Below are 16,741 nucleotides of genomic sequence, written 5' to 3'. Positions count from 1 at the left end.
GAGAAACGTAACTTTACATAATTAGCTTACCAGTGGATCCTCTGCAGTGAATGGGTACCATCAGAATGAAAGTCCAAACATCACAATAATCCACATGACTCCAGTCCATCAATGAATGTCTTATGTAGTAAAAAGCTGCTTGTTTGTAATAAATTAACTTAAAACTGCTGCTCCAGCTAAAATAAGAGACTTCTAACCATAATACTGTTTTCTCCAATAAAAACAATGTCTCTTCTGAATCAGGAGAAAAATATGCACAGATCAAGCACTTAAGACAACCACACAGGTTTCCACTTTACAAGACTTGAATTGATTTACAGGAGTTGCGTAGATTGCTTGCGGGCCCATTCGCTGCAGACGATCCATTGGTGAGCAAGTGATGTAATGCTAAATTTCTCCAAATCTGTTCCACTGAAGAAACAAACTCATCTACATCTAGGATGGCCTAATGTACATTTTCAACAAAGTTGTATTTTTGTGTGAACTATTCCTTTAAGGTGCACAGGACCATTGCAATATTGATCAACTGGCATTCAAATCCACATCAAAATTTATTTTTTTAATAACATTTCATAATAAAATTCAGCAAATAGTTGCTAAAGTTAACACTAAAATGAAAGAGACAATGAGACAGAATAAAATAATTGTCTTTAATGAACACTGGATTCAATACAAGCTATAGATTTAAAATTACACCTGCAAAATACCCCTTTATAAATAACAATCATCAGTGTATTTCAATAAATAAAGTCACAGAGAGGCTGTGCATTATAATAAAACAAATCGCACGTGTTCTTGCAAACGTTCAGTCATTTATTCACATATCACCAGTCCATCAGATGACGTGAGTCTGTCAAAATAGTCTTGGAGGAACATGCAATTTCATTAAATAAATAAATGAGTGAATTCACACAATCATACATATGCTTTTTTTTATCCATAGTGTTGTTTTCCTCATTTAAGTTCTTTCAGATCATTAGGGAGATACGGTGTAAAGTCCTTGTTTACACCTGTATTTTTAAATAGCGCAGTCCATACAGCCAGTCTCTCTTCAACATCTGTATGGCAAAGCAGCCTGTCCCAGTTTAACACGTGGGCCAAGTAGGACCCCAAGCAGCATGCGTTCACCCCAGTCCAGTATTTTGTTGACTGTTAGACTTACTGGAGACAAGGGGCTCCGGTCTCCAACCATACCCTCCACTGCTTCTACACCACCAATAACCTCCTTCTCGAAATGCTCCTCCGGGGAGGTTATGATACCACACGGTACCCGGGTCTGCCTCTTTGATCTTGTGCTTGAATGGTTCAGTTGGTTTGTTTTTGGTAGTTCCGCATTTGCTCTGGGGTTACTGCTGTTTAGTTTACTCTTTCTTCTTTGGGATTTCGAGATGCTGAGTCTAGCTGAAGCTTCCTCGACGATAAAACCGTTTGCCTCTTTTGGTTCTGTTCTGGTTTCTGATGCTGACGGCTCCAAATGGACTCTTCCGAGGTCATCTAACGCCCCCGTCTGGTCAACCGTGGAACTGCTCTGCCTCAGATCACAGCTGTTCACTGATGACCCTTTCTGGTGAGTCTGAGTAACTGCACTCACTGGTGATAGGGAAAGAGTAAGGCTTTTGCGTTTCTCCTGTAGAGACGGAATCTGAAGGTAAGTAGGCTTGGATAGGTTGGACTTTGGTTCATCCTGCTGTGTCTGAGATGTGACGTTGACTGATCTTTGTACCTCTACAGGATTTGTGCGGAGAGTGAGCGCTCCGAGCTTGTCTGAAAGAGATAATGTAAACTCTGGCTTCATCACCTCATAGCATTGGCCTTGGCTCTGAATAGTTTCCATTTGGTTGTTCTTGTTCTCACAGTGCAAGTTTGCTTTGGAATCCTCAGGACATCCATTAATAATACAGTTGTTGTCCATGTTGTTGTGAAGGTTCAGGTTAGTTAACAGTGCCACTGTGGAACTGCTGTTGTTTTTTTCATTGGTGGGCTGTATGCAGTTATCCAAAGGTTTGACTGACTGCTGAACGTGAAGGTTAGTGTTATTATTCTTTAAAGACAGCGTCCCCTGGAAGAGCTGCAGCTGCCCCAAGAAGTTAAAGTTGGGTGAAATTGTAGGTCTGCGTTCTTTCACAAACCTAGAGAAATTATCAGATAGTAATAATTAACTTATTTAAATTATCTGCATTCTTGATAAAAAAAGAAAAAGAAAAAACTCATATTCAACTCAATTTCATAACTCTTTTTTTCCATAGAAAATGGCATAGAATTAAAACAAAACAACATATGTACATTACCTGTATGCATGATCCAGATCCATTTTCAGGTTATACATGACATAGGCCACAGCAAGTGCTGGAGACCGAGAGATTCCTGCAGCACAGTGGACCAGGACTGAGGAGCCACGTGACATGGCCCCATCTGAAACAGTTTGTTTCAATTAAAAAAATTATTGTAAATAGATTTAGACATATTTTAAAACATATAGTGTATACTGAGGACTTTCTACCAGATGCATAATTTTAATTAGCCTCAAATTATGTTTTTTAGACAGAAAACACATCTGTTTCCATAGTCATAGTTCTATGCATCGATGGTTGCATTAATGATGTAATGCAGTTGGGATGCAAATGCAGGCTGATGTAAGCAGTGGGATTCTGAGGCCCTCACCAATGAAGTGCAACGCCTGAGGAATCCAAGGAAGCAGGTCATCCCGCAGGGAGTCGTCTATTGGGATACGGAGGTACTGGGACTGGGGTAGAAATGAAGGCTGTGGGCAACATCGGCTCACACTCAGTACGTACGAGATGCCTCGGTCAGACAAACCATCCTGTGGGTACGAATAGCGGGAGAAAGGTGAGAAAGTGACTTAAATGCCCTGCAAAACATTGGCGAGAGCAAACTATTGTAGCAAATGTTTATTCAAATAAACTATGTAGCAGATGTAATTTTAATATGGATTAGGGAAGATTATGCAAAATGAAAACTAAGTAGTGAATTTGTAAATATACCTGCGTTACGTCAGTCTCTGCACCAAGGTACAGATGCGGCAGAATACGCGACAACGGTGGCCGCTCGGACTGACTGTCCCTGTAGTACACCATCTCTTGATTTGTTTTTTAAATATATATATATTTCTTTTATATATCCCGAAACCTATAGGGAAAATCCACTGAAAATCACTACCTGAGTCTATGATGCAATGAACACAAACATATAGAATCCTAAAAGCAGGCCAAATATCCCTAAAATTATTGAAAGTTTTAATGAATTGCATTTAACAATGGTAATAATATACAAGTAAGGCTTATTGACAACAAACTAAAAGCTGGTACTCACCACCAGTCCAGTCCGTTACAGATCAGCAGAGTGCGTAGGAAATCAAAAGAATGTTGAATAAGTCCAACGAAGCTAGTGGAGGAACGTTGTAAATAGCACAAAGAGGAGAAAGCATGAAGTATATATATGTATCTGCTTGATTATAAATAGATCCTTTATCTCTCTTCTCGGTAGTTGTGTTCCTGTGCTCCTCTCCGGTCTGTCTGCGCCTCAAACATTATTTGTTGTTGTATGTCTATACCTGCGCGAGGGAGGAAAAAGATGAGGTCATCCAGTTTCCACAAGCTAAGAATAGTACAATTCTATGTGATGTCATTTCCAGCCAATCGGCGCGCAGAGTTGCTCTCTTACGCGCGCGCGGGCACGCTCTGTTTGTTAGCCATCATCAATTTGCCCTGAAGACCTCGGCATTTTTATTGTGATGAATCGTGTTTTACTCTCTGTAGCTTTTCAGACAAACACGCAGTTTTCATTTGCAAATCGAGAGCCTCAAACGAGCCTCTTCTGTCCTTCTAGATGCTTTTGTAGGCCAACTCGTGTGCAAACCCATGCGAGCAGTGTTTATCTCGTAAGAAAAATAAATTATTCAGAACGCATAGTTCACTTGTCCACATTTACCTATCGATATCATTCGAACCCTAACTTTACTGTATTAAACCTTACGCAATGCACTGTAGACATTATATTTCTGTTTCAATAATGTCGTGGTTTTATCAGTGTATCACGAAATTAATTTTATTTCTCGCGCTACAACAGCTGCAAAACAAAAATTAATTTGCAACAGACTTGAATCGATTTATGTTAATTAAACATACATATACATACATATATATATATATATATATGCATGATGCTATACCACCCCGGGTTACAAAATGGTGACTTGCATTTTCTATTTAACAAAAGAATGAACAATGATGGAAACATTGAACATTGAAACGATATTGTCTTGAAAACCCTGCAAAATATTTTCCTGGATAGATTAATAATTTTCACTAAACATACAGGTCCACCTAATCATGAACTTGATATTACTTTTTTTTCCACAGTATAAATCACAATATTTAGTGTGTCCGGCAATATGATTTATTCTGCGAAAAAAAAATAAAACGTAGAAAATATTTATTTTCTAACAAGTTGACACTGCATTTTTTTTCAACCCATCAGTTCTGTCAGACTTCAAATAAAATAATATTTGTGGTTACTTTCCAATCAGAACGCCATAGGGTCAAGTTTGGAAAACACTCAACTTGTTTTTATATTACAGTTGTGTTACATTGTTAAACCTTTGTTATGGCGCACTTTATATCTTCGAGATTTAGTCGGCCTGTACAGTGTTGTGCTCAAAAAAAGACCAATTTTGTGCTTTGTCCATGTGTGAGATTCAGCTGTCTGACTGTCACTCTGATCTCTTTCCCCACCCCTACCAAACACACACACACACAGAAAGAAAACACCTGGTTCGAGTATATGGCATAATTTTACTTTCACATTATTCAGCACAGAGTAAATTTAATCTAACACAGGTATCTGACAGGTTAAACAGCGATACACCGGGGTTGCATTAGCTAGCGGATACTGCATAGACACGCGCACACAGAAACACACACACTCGCCATGACTGTGACTCTAATCAACTACAATGACGATGTCCCCAGTACTGCATCACTGCATCCAGGGAAGCGTGACCCCCAGCTGAACTAATATGACAATGTCGGATAAATTCCATTATATTTTTCACATGGATCACACAGAATAACACCACACACTTGCTCACCAAACGTTGCTGACCAAAATCGTTGTGATCCCTGTACGTGACTGAGTTGGCAGCTGCTTTGGTCCAGTGCTCCCCCTTAAGGCCCTGTCCCCCAAGCCTAAAAATGGGTGTACAACTGCGTGCATCTGACCACTTTTCAGAACTAAGTGCTTTCCCAGGTTTTATCGACACGAGAGAAAATATGGATCTCCAGCTGTGGCCACTCACCACTCAAAAGTTAATAGTGTGTTGATGTCATGTAAGGATTTAGTAATGAGGTAACCACTATCTAATATTCATTTCAGTCAATAACTGTGCAGGAAGAGTGACATGTTGTCAGTGTCCTCCAGATGATTTTTTAAATGAGATTACAAAAAAGAAAGACATTTACATGAAGGTCCACAGCAGTTGCACTCTTCATGTGCAGAAACTTTCTGATTCTAGTTCCTCCCCAGTTCGTTTAACACTGTAGACTAACCTGAAACGTTATGCCCATTCACTTGAAGTACAGAATGGAATGTCCAAAACAAGAGCCAAAACATTAGACCATTTAAGAAAGCATACAAACACACTGACAATATACCACTATCAAAAACAAGAGACATACAAACGCAACCATGAAGGGTAATCATTTACATGGTTTATATATATATTTATATATAGAGATTTTTTTTTATTTTTTATAAACATTGTCAGATATGGGGGTCAGGACTAGTACTGAATACTTAGGACAAGAATAGGAAAAAGGAGGTGGGGACTATAAAAGCCTTTCCTCTCAAAGCCTCTTAAACTGCACTGGCCAATTCTACGTTGGAAAGAACGTACGTACGTGCGCTTAACTGGAAATGCATGTAGAATCTTTTTTTTAAATGTTTTTATACGTACACCATAGGCTCTGGATGTAACAGTGTAGGAGGAAAACGAGAGAGAAAGCGATGGGGGTTAGTGATTCTGGCCTCTTTTAGGGAAGTGCCATTGCGTTAGTGTCTTTAGATTGTGTTTTCTTGTCCTTCTAATAGTCTTATAGGGAATGTTTCAAAGAAACAGCTAATGTGCAGTTTTTGCAGTTGAAATTTTGCGGATAAAACAGGAGAGAGGGAAGACTTGCTCCACTTCCATCTTTTTGCTTTACTTTTCTCCCTCCCCCCTCAACCCACAACATACACACACACAAGCTGTCAACACAAGCACAGGAGTTGATCGTTGAACAGACAGGATGGAGAACGGAACTACCACCAAGATTCTTTCACACACGTACGGAAAAATAACAAAAAAAAAACATGCACGCTTCCTTTCGCACCATTGCTCACACACAGTTAAACACAGATAAAAACAGAAAAAGGGCAGCGCTGATGATAATAACAGTAATAATAATAATCATTATCAGAAGGACAGTAATATGGCTGCCAGAGACTGACAGTTACTTTTTCCCTTATAGATGAATGTGTTTTATAGAATCTTTATTCTGGGGTCTCTCATGAACGCTGGTCTGGTCTGGGTGTCGGTTCTAGATGCTGTTACGTCTCGGCTCACTTTCTAGAACTGTTCTGCCAGCAGCTCACAAAGACGCTTGGAGACAGTGTCCTTACTGCTGCGCACGGTTAACCGGTACATCTGAGAGATAGAATAAAGAGTGTTACAAAATATAAACACACACACAAACAACTGAGAAAGACATCATCTATGCAGACAGACGCTCAATTCTGCTGTCCGAATGCGTGTCTGATCCTTACTGCCGATACAGGGAGACTAAATGTAAACTTGCACAATGGACAAAGGGAACTCCACAGATACAAAGAGAAGGATGCTGCTGTCACGCCAGATCAACTGGGTTATACTACCAGACATGGAGTGAATCACAAAAGCAGGAGGGAGGGAGGATGGGAGGTGGTTTGAGTTGAAAGGGGTGGCAGGTTGAATGTGTTACCTGCTCCCCAGACTTGAGTTGCATCAGCAGGCACAGAGACACACAGACAACAGTAAGATGCAATAAAACTGACTTGGAGAGAAGTCTGTGCTCCATAGCACCAGGGAGGGACTTGGTGGCATTTCTTCGTCGATTTCCTTTCTTTTTGATTGTGTAAAATGGATACATATCAGCATAAAACTCTGTTCATACCTGAGCTTGTGCATTGGGCTCGAGTCTCAGCAGAGAACCCACTTGCTGGGCCTTGGTTTGGATCACTCCAGCACACACAAAGTTCTCTGGGTTCGGATCCACATTCTCCAAGAGAGCCATGCCTAATCCCAGTAACTATGAAACATGTGCGTGAAGGGAAAAGATGAAAGAGACAGAAGATGAGAATCAAATGAACTGGACTCGTCTGTAAATAAATTCTGCAGGAATGACATCAGCCCTCTAAACAGAAAGGCTATAACTGAAGTAACGTTCTGCCCTACTAATCTTATTCCTGCAGAGGGATGTCACAAAGTACCTGCATGAGTGATTACTGTGATATTTAAACAATGAAATATCCTGTTAATACCACACATATGATAATATCATAAATAATCTGGTTTACATTGCAACAGTTGTATTGCACCTTATGACTGGTTGCCACCTATTATAAAACAGAAAAAAAGACTGATGCAGTACGTAGATACTACTGTCAAACAAAATCAAGTCAGAGATGACAGACGAAAGAGAGACAGTTTACCCACACACTTTTATTTGCCAGTGTGGGAGTTATTTGGATTCTGTAAAATAAGTCGAGCCAGTCCGCAGGAAGTTCTCATCAACATTAAGTTCTTTTTGTACAGATTTGTTCATTTATGGTCACAAACTCATTCTCTGCCCCACCACACTCATATTTTGAGTGTGGTTCATTGGCCAAAAAGAGAAAAACACCAGATAACACCAAAATGTGTAGCATACAGTGCAAAATATTCTGGGAACTGTATCTTACAATGCAATGCACTGAACTTGATTGCTCATATTCCTGTGAAGAATGGACCTAAAGTGCACAGCATAAATGATTACACTCCCTCTGAATAAATATAAAAGATCTATTTTCTTAATGATAACTAATATAATTCATGGAAAGATGGCAATATTGAGACGTATTAAACATGTACTTAATAAAAACATCAAAATATATGCCTATTTTTCTGTAAGATAAATTAGACAATTTTGTCTAAATTAAGGACTGCAGAAATGAGTACACCCAGAAGATGTATAATATTCTAGTACTTAGCATGTCCCTCCAGAACTTAAAGTATACTGCTCTGACCCTTCTTGGCACTGAGTGTACAAGTTTATGACAAATTTTCACATCTGTCCTGTTTATCTCCTGGACGAGAAATGCTCTGGTCTTTAATGAGGAGTTCGTCTCTACAGAAACCCCCACAGCTGCTCAAGAGTGTTAAGACTGAGTGAAATACATGTCCACTGAAGGATTTTCATCTTGGGAGAATTAATCTATTCATTGTCCTGCTGAAAAAATGCCCAATAATGCAGGGAATGAGTGAAGGGTGCATCTTCTGGTTTAAGTTTTTGTAAGACATCACACAGTAGTGTGTGTATTCATAACAGTATTGATAAAGCACAGCTCCCTCACACCTTCAGCACTCATTCATCAAAAATAGCTTTAAACCTACACACTTTTTTTATTATTTAGTAACTTTCAGGAGGGTGTACACAAAATTGTATCACTTTGATAAGAAAATCTTATTTTGCTGAATCATTTTGCCATTCTTCTTTGGTAATTGATCAAGCAGGCTTGTTGAAACATTATATCTCCAAAGAACATTAACATGCCTTCTAAGTAAAGCGTAATTGCTGAATTTGTTACATTTTAGAAGTGGTGTACTTATCTATTCTTGACCCATCGTTCTATTGATCTGAAGAGAACACATTTTCATGATCATTTTTAGAGATAAAAATAGAAAATAATCATTGAATTTTGAAACAACTGCTATTAAACATTAAATGGGATCATGTCATGTGACAATTTTGCATACTACTGATTGAAAATGCCTATTGTTTTACTTGCCATTAAAGAAACAGTAGCCAGTGTACAGTATACACTGTGCAATACACAGAAGCCTAGTATGACATTACAAAGTCAGTATAAAGTTGTGTAGTCCCACCTTTGCTTTGAGCACTTCGGTGTCCATGGCATGGTTGGCCTTGAAGATCTTCTGTGCTTCTTGCTGAGGCCTTGTGAGAAGGGAATTTAACATGTTTCTCACTCAATTGAACAGTTTGTGATGCATGTATACAGTAATTTGTCTTCTGTGTACACACAAACACTCACAGGCTGAGCTGTTTCCAGCGCTGAAAGAAGTCATGTGATGCCATCTCTGTGGGCTGGAAGAACTTGTTTATGGTAACAGGCAGCTTGAGGGTGAGATTCTGGAGAGCTCCACCATACCTGAAACAACACAACAGTTCAGTAAATCTCCGAGCGTATGCTGACTCATGGTCATAAGCTGTATAAATGCATGCATCTGTTACCTGAACTTGATGTTGAGGAGTGGTGCATCACTGAAGTCAGTCAGACACTCAATGTTGATGACCTGCTGCACCTGAGCACCTCCTTCTATGAGAGGCTCCACTGGTTTAGACTGAACATTGAGCTGTGGGATCAGTTAAGGAGTTAAACAACAAACCAGCATACTCTGATAATGCACATGACAAAAATCACAATGTGTGTAAGCAAGAATGATCATGAGTTTTCATGTGTGGATGTGAAGGATATGAGACTGTAGCTCTCCTGGACAGGTGACTGTAGTCGTGAAGGTTATGAACTGCACGGATGTCTTATTGCCATAGAACAGATACATCCGTCCTGCGACAAGAGACCGCATACACAGGTCAAACATGAGAAGGGATTTAAGCATCAAAAGGTTACATTTTGTTTATTCGTTTTCTCTGTGCATTAGAATGTATCCTGTTTATTTTATGCTGAGCAAAAAATAACGACTATCATACAATTTAACAATATTTACAGAAGACACTAAAATGTCATTCAGTGTTACAATAGCTTGTACATCAAAAAATATTTTCAGGCATGAATCATTAAATGACATTAAATAAGGATCACAGTGCATCCCCCAAGAATTAATTGTAATTTTACATCTTTATTAATCTTTGCCAATATTCTTCAAACCACTAGGTTTTACCCATTTATAATCAAGATGTTTATCATTCAAAAAATAATTGAGCATGATCACTTTCTTTTATATTTTACTGGTCAGAATAACTATGTTGTTTCATTTTTACATATATCGGTTAAGCTGAATGATGATGGGACATTTTACCCAAATGTTGACATTTTATTTTCACAAAAGTTATTTCAAACATTAAAGTAGTCACCTGCATTAAATATGCATCTATCTATATAAAATAACTTTTGTAAAATAAATTAGATGTAGGCACTAAAATGGGTCATCTTGTCTTTAACCCACATGCAATCTGATTATCAAGTAAAATATTAACACTGTAACATCCCTTTCAAGTTTTAACAGTTTAAATGTGTACATTGAAACTACAGTCACTTGTAAACCCTGGTTAAAATACAATAAACTTGAAGAAAAAGTCCAGAAGTCTGCTGACACTGACATCCAGATGATGTAATTATGATTTTGCAGATGTTGTGACTCACCCAGGTTCTGGCGATATTCAGACTTTATGCCGATCTGTAGCAGCTGATTCTCAAACAGGACTCCATTGTTCTTGCAAACAAACCTGAGGGCAAGAGATAAGAGTGTGTGTGAGGCAGACAAAAACGCAGGGACAGCCAGGAATGGCACTGGTTTTGTAATGGTGTGTCCACATGTTGTCAGAAAAATCAAAAACATGAGCCAGCCACTGGGCAAACTCACATGGAAAACTCACTTCCATTTTATTTATTTGATCTTTAAATGGTAATTTGTGACCATCAGTAAAACAGGTAGTTACCAACAGTGTTAGTAAAAGATAAAATTAGTTTCTATCCATTCTAAGGGACTCAGTTAATTAAAAAAATGTAGGAAGTATTAACTCTAACAGGCAAGTAAAGCCATGCAAATCAACACTGGAAGAAGACTTCGCCTTGAGGAAACAGGACCATCTGAGGAGCACGTGAATGCAGCATAAGACACTGAGAGGAGAGTGAGTGTTGAAAGGGTGACAACAGAGAAAAGAGACTGTAATATGAGCCTAAGCACACACACACAAACTTCAATGATCCTGGCTGCTGTTTATCATGTAGTGCCATAAATTATTAAAAATAAGTACTGGAGCTGTGAACTAGTGATTAGTGCACATGCTACAAATATATCTATGAAGCTTATATGGGGCATTTAACAGAAGTATCTACAATGTGCAAGCAGACATAGGCTATTGTTTTCTTGGACTAGAGATTTTGAGTGAGTGTCAACATGCTTCTGACTCTGACTTTTTTGCATTTAAATGCATTATTGGGTCACCAAAATTAAGAGATTATAAATCTGGTCTGTCTGCAGAACAGAATATAAGACAACTTTTCCCAACATTAAATAATACATATTCTATTCATATAACCATTCAAAAGTTTGGAGACTGTAAGATGTTTTTAATGTTTCTGAAAGAAGTCTGATATCCGCAACAAGCCTGCATTTATTTGATCAAAATATTACAAAAAATATTACAATTTAAAATAACTTTTGTATTTTTATGTTTTAAAATTCAGTTTAAACTAGGGATGCACCCATACCATTTTTTCAGAACCGTTCCGATCCTAAAATGTACTGAAAACGATCCGATACTACCAGGGCTTTTTTTTAATCAATGTAGAATTTCTATACCTCTGTGTGTGACCTGTTCATCACGGTTTTGTGATCTACGAAATATAGACAACTTCATTATAAAGAAAAAAAAAAAACACATGAAAAAAAAAAATATAATCTAAACATTTAGTAAAAAAAAAAAAAACATTATTCACTTGGGAACAAATAAAAGTAAATAAGTGTAGGACTAAATCTGGTAAAATGTTACTACTCTTTGTATTGTTGTAAAATACATTCGTGAAAAACAAGTAAATATATTTATATATAAATATATACTATAACATTTCTTTAAAAAAAAAAAAATTCTTTTAAATGTATAGCATAGTAATGAGGCAGCAAGATGATAGATAGGACAGAAAAAGAAAGGCTATTAATAATCTTTCATTTCACATAATACAAAAGGCTCTGATACAGAGAGGTAGATCTGTGATCTAACAGACAACCGGTAGAAAGTAACATGCTTTAGAAACAGCACTAAACTCCAGCAAAATAAAGCCCTTTAATGCAAAACCCCTGATCTAGATCTATAGATCAAGCATAATAATAAGAACACTGAATCATCATGGGGAGAGTTTCATCGTCTTGACTGACATAACCAAGCATGACATGCAGTGGATGGAGGATGACTGACAGCCGCAGCAGAGAAAAGAGTTTAGGTCAGCTTGAATTTAATGATATTCAACTGTACCTCACATTAACCAATGTTACATTTGGAATAGAGTGCACAAAAACTCGTCTGACTGATACCCATTCTGACAGAAAATGGCAGCATCTGAGTCAACACCGATACGGAGTATTTGATCAGTGCATTCTTCTTTAAACCTGTGACCGCATTTTCAGCAGCCATTAATCCAGTATTTACATGCTCCTTCAGAAACCACTCAAATATGCTGATTTGATGCTCAAGAAAAGTTCTTACTATCGCTGTTGAAAACATTCTTTGATGAACAGAAGGTACATAGAAGAACAGCATTTGAAATAGAAATATTTTCTAACACTATAAATCTCTTTCAATCACTTTATTACTATAATAAAAGTACTTGTTTAAAAAAAAAAGTAAAAAATCTTACTGATCCACCCTGACCTTTAGTGTATACTTGACATTTACCAAAAATGTGTGTGTGTGTGTGAAAAAAAAATTGGTCTGTGGTTATTTTTAACTACATTTACATTCTGTCTTCCAACAGAATATAAGAAGAAATAAAATGAGAAAAGGCTGTGGGTTGTTTGTGATGGTTGAGTGACTGAATGGAGGAAGTGAGGTGGGCAAGTGAGCTCTTACTTGTTGAGCAGTTCGTTTGACTCAGGCAGAGGAGTAGCAGGATCTTCAGAGACCACAGAAGGGGGAGCAGAGCTGAGAGACCGAAAGCGAAGGATGCAGAGAGAGGAGAGCGGCCCCAGGAGATGAAGAGAGGGGTGAGAAGTGGTAAGTGTGAAAAGGCACAGATGGTTAAAACAGAAAGATGTTAGAAAGTGGTGAGCCAGTAAAAAGTGCAGAGTGTAGCCAAAGTAGGTAGGGAGAAAGAGGAGAGAAAAAGACAAAGGCAGAGGTTAGTACCGGCATTACATCTGCGGTCAGTAAAATGTTAGCAATTCATATTACCTTCAAACAGCACACAAATACAAAATACTCCACAGACACAAACAGAAAAAAACATTTACACCACAACATCTATTAAGAATCAAAAAGTTAAGCGTTTATGTATGACACTTGACTGTCAATAAGTTTTGCTGTAACATATTGACACTGTAGTCTACCACTGGCCCCTTACTCAGAGTCACCAGGACCCTCAGCCAATAGGGAGTCAGAGCTTTCAGTGGGGGGTTCCAGATCTCTGCCATCGTCCAATGAAAAGCAAGGACGTGAGACGCACATATGTTCACGCATACACACAAATGTGCACACATACACCAAAATGAGGGAGATGGAAAAGGGAGGGAAAGAGAAAGAGAAAAAAAGAAGCAAGAAAAGAGAAAGACAGTCACATACTCGGCAAGATAAAGGACACAAGATTACACAACACAAAAAACGGAAGACCAGAAGAACGAGAGATAGAAAGTGAACCGACAGAAGAGCAGAAAGCCTGACAGACATGTAGATATATATTTTTTTTTTCTGAACATGTTAAAATATTGGTGCACTTCACTTCAGTTAATTAAAGCAATAAATGCACAAGGGACTTAAAACAGGATGCTTATGAACTGGATCCTTATTTACCTCAGGAAGCCATCATCATTGACGCCAGCCTCTGAGAAAACATCAACCAATAAGCTGCCTGCGCTGGGAGCGGCGGCGGTGACAGGGGGACCCGTACGGAGCCCCAGCAGATCAGCAGACGGGGACGGAGTGGACTAAAAGAAAGAAAGTGTTCTTACATTGGGTTTTGGTTTACTAAAGAATGAAGTATTTGAATCAGGATGTGTGCCGTGGGTGGGTGTTTTCTGAGGGATTGCTCTGTATTTACTGACAATGCAAATGTGTGCATGGCTGCATCGGCTGAAGTCTGCCACGTATTAGTCTCAGCTTCAGCCCACAGACTGCACACACTTCATGCACTGACTATCTGATGCATATTGCTCACAAAAATAATTAAGAGCTGCGTGCTGCATTTCCAATCTGATGAGACAGGTTGACCAGAAATAAAGTCATGTCCACAAGGGTCTGGGTTGATAAAATGAACACTTATGAGGAAAAAACTTTTATTTGGCAATGTTTGCCACACTAGAGGAACAATAGAAACAATTAACAGAACCATATTGTTTTTTTAGTAATGCCTGTGCTTATTCTATTTGAGTGGGCATATTTTTTGATCATGCCGGTCTATTGTGGTGCTATCAGCTATTACAGATAAACTTGATCCTAAAAAACATGGGAAGAACAAAACTAAATGTTACCGATCACTTTTGAAGGGATTGTTTACCCGAAAATGAAAATTCCGTCATCATTTTTGCTACTAGCAACTGTTTTAGTTGCTAGTTAATGATTTAATTGAAAATATATTATTTTTTGTTCAACTGAAGAAATAAATTCATACAGGTTTGGAACACCACAAGGTTAATGATACATTTGTAGCTGAACTATCCCTTTAATATCAGACAGACCTTTTTTGTCTTAAGTGGGTTGTTCTTGACAAGCATAAGCTGCAAACTGGACCAGATGCAATATTTGTGGCAAAAGGCTTGCTGTACTCTACCATTCAAAAGTTTGGGGTCAGTACGATTTTTTGAATGTTTGGTAAGAAGTCTGTTATGCTAACCAAGGCTGCATTCATTTGATCATAAATGCAGTCAAAACAAGTATTATTGTGAAATATTACCACAATAACTTTCCTATTTTAAAATATTTTAAAACATATCTCATCCCTGTGATGGAAAAGCTGAATAATTCAGTCTTCAGTGTCACATGATCCTTCAGAAATCATTCTAATAAGCTGATTTGCTGATAATTTTTTTTTCAGGATTCTTCAATGAATAGAAACTCTGACCCCCAAATGTTTAACTGTAGCGCAGATATAAAAATTTCAAAGCAGTGTTCTCCATATTTGTTTGTGTCTCTCACAGCATTAGATCCAGCGATGGCAGAGCTGTCTCCTCTTTCTCCCCCTCCATTGAGTTCTCCTCCCTCTCTCTTTCCCTCCTCTAGCTCATTTACAGACACGGCTCCTGGTCCTTTCTTCTTTTTCAGCTTGGCTAGGATGGACGACTCTCTCTCTGGGAACGGAGGCATCTCCTCAAGCACTGTGGCCTACAGTTACACACAGTGACACAGATGATCATGCAAATAAATGGTGCGACACAAATCAACAAAGTGTGTGAAAAAGAGTGCGATCTCACCAGGACATCGGTGCTGGCGATGGAGGACAGTTTGAGATACTCCACAGCTCTCTGCTGCAGTTCAACATCACTGTTCCTGATCTGGCTGTCAGAGCGCAGCACTTCCTGAATGGTGCTCTTTGTCTCCGGGAACAGATTAATGAACTTAATATAGGCAGAAAGCAGCAGGGCACGCGTGGGGACTGAACACAGGTGAAACTTAGAGTGGAGCAGGTTAAACTGAACCAAAGGACTAGTGAGATGGAAGAACAGAGGTGGGATGAATGGGAACAATTTGAAGAATTTTAGATTACAGCAAAGATGAAGGAAATAGAAAGTGGAAAAAAAGAAAAGAAAAAGAGGACATCATTAGTACAGCAGAGTAAGATAAAATCACATCCAAAGTGTGATGTCAGAAAACGCTGATATGAGTGGCTAAATAACTCACCTGGAACGAGGATCACCAGCAATCAGGTTACCAAACTCTCCCAGTATGTAGCCTCCAACCTTTACCATGTTCTCATGACAAGCTGGAGCCTGCAAAGCCTGTGAAGAAAAAAAAAAAAACAGAGCAGGAAACGAAGTGTCATAATGATGGCGGAAATAAATTTTTTGAATGTGTTCAAGAAGTGACTATTTGAGCATCTGGTGTCATTTACCTCAAAGACTGTCTTGGCTGCATATCCCTGCACATCGTCACGGTTGATGACGATCTGGATGACACGGTACCACACTTCCTCACTGACGTAATCCCCAGCAATGCGGATTAGGTTCAGAATGGTATCCACGTACCAGGAGTAGTCTACTGCATATTTCTCTGCCAGGACGGCCACCTTCAGTACCTACAGACACAGGAGTCACACATTAAAACAATGAGCTGTGGCTGAAGAGACATGGAAGAGATGAAGAGAGACGCACCATTTCCTCTCTGATGGAGTAGTCGGCTGTCTCCAGGTAGCTCAGCATCTCTGCGACAATCTGCTTGGAATTGCTGCGGTCACACATGGCATAGAGGAGGTCAGCAGCTCTCTGACGCACGCTGACATCCCTCTCAGTCTGCCAGCAGAAGAAATAGAATTAAACTGTTATAAA

General features: G+C 38.8%; 2 protein-coding genes across 4 annotated transcripts in view; both read right to left on the bottom strand.

Moving 5' to 3' along the window:
• Nucleotides 1-636: 636 nt before the first annotated feature.
• On the bottom strand, nucleotides 637-4,086 carry LOC132149185 (dual specificity protein phosphatase 16-like). The gene is made up of 5 exons (XM_059558183.1): nucleotides 3,334-4,086; nucleotides 3,003-3,147; nucleotides 2,662-2,821; nucleotides 2,289-2,412; nucleotides 637-2,129 (listed from the first exon to the last, which is right to left on the bottom strand). The coding sequence occupies exons 2-5, from the start codon at nucleotides 3,093-3,095 to the stop codon at nucleotides 1,052-1,054; spliced, it is 1,455 nt and encodes a 484-aa protein (XP_059414166.1). The 5' UTR covers nucleotides 3,096-3,147; nucleotides 3,334-4,086; the 3' UTR covers nucleotides 637-1,051.
• A 705-nt stretch (nucleotides 4,087-4,791) lies between these two features.
• The window catches only part of LOC132149184 (AP-2 complex subunit alpha-2-like), a 34,063-nt gene continuing 22,113 nt past the window's right edge, over nucleotides 4,792-16,741 (bottom strand). The window contains exons 8-22 of one of the 3 annotated variants that reach the window (XM_059558180.1): nucleotides 16,568-16,705; nucleotides 16,309-16,491; nucleotides 16,098-16,195; nucleotides 15,671-15,902; nucleotides 15,396-15,581; nucleotides 14,055-14,188; nucleotides 13,609-13,671; nucleotides 13,119-13,190; nucleotides 10,693-10,775; nucleotides 9,788-9,876; nucleotides 9,543-9,667; nucleotides 9,343-9,459; nucleotides 9,176-9,245; nucleotides 7,206-7,340; nucleotides 4,792-6,700 (exon numbers count right to left, since the gene is read on the bottom strand). In XM_059558180.1, coding sequence (XP_059414163.1) covers nucleotides 6,623-6,700; nucleotides 7,206-7,340; nucleotides 9,176-9,245; nucleotides 9,343-9,459; nucleotides 9,543-9,667; nucleotides 9,788-9,876; nucleotides 10,693-10,775; nucleotides 13,119-13,190; nucleotides 13,609-13,671; nucleotides 14,055-14,188; nucleotides 15,396-15,581; nucleotides 15,671-15,902; nucleotides 16,098-16,195; nucleotides 16,309-16,491; nucleotides 16,568-16,705 — 1,803 coding nt within the window. In that variant the 3' untranslated portion in view covers nucleotides 4,792-6,622. The remainder of the gene's footprint in view (nucleotides 6,701-7,205; nucleotides 7,341-9,175; nucleotides 9,246-9,342; nucleotides 9,460-9,542; nucleotides 9,668-9,787; nucleotides 9,877-10,692; nucleotides 10,776-13,118; nucleotides 13,191-13,608; nucleotides 13,672-14,054; nucleotides 14,189-15,395; nucleotides 15,582-15,670; nucleotides 15,903-16,097; nucleotides 16,196-16,308; nucleotides 16,492-16,567; nucleotides 16,706-16,741) is intronic. The other 2 variants (XM_059558181.1, XM_059558182.1) reach the window with 2 other exon arrangements.

This window comes from Carassius carassius, chromosome 9 (assembly GCF_963082965.1).
Source record: "Carassius carassius chromosome 9, fCarCar2.1, whole genome shotgun sequence".
NCBI classification, from domain to species: domain Eukaryota; kingdom Metazoa; phylum Chordata; class Actinopteri; order Cypriniformes; family Cyprinidae; genus Carassius; species Carassius carassius.
The sequence above is the reverse complement of the archived record's forward strand: the minus strand, read 5'-3'. Positions and strand labels throughout refer to the sequence as shown.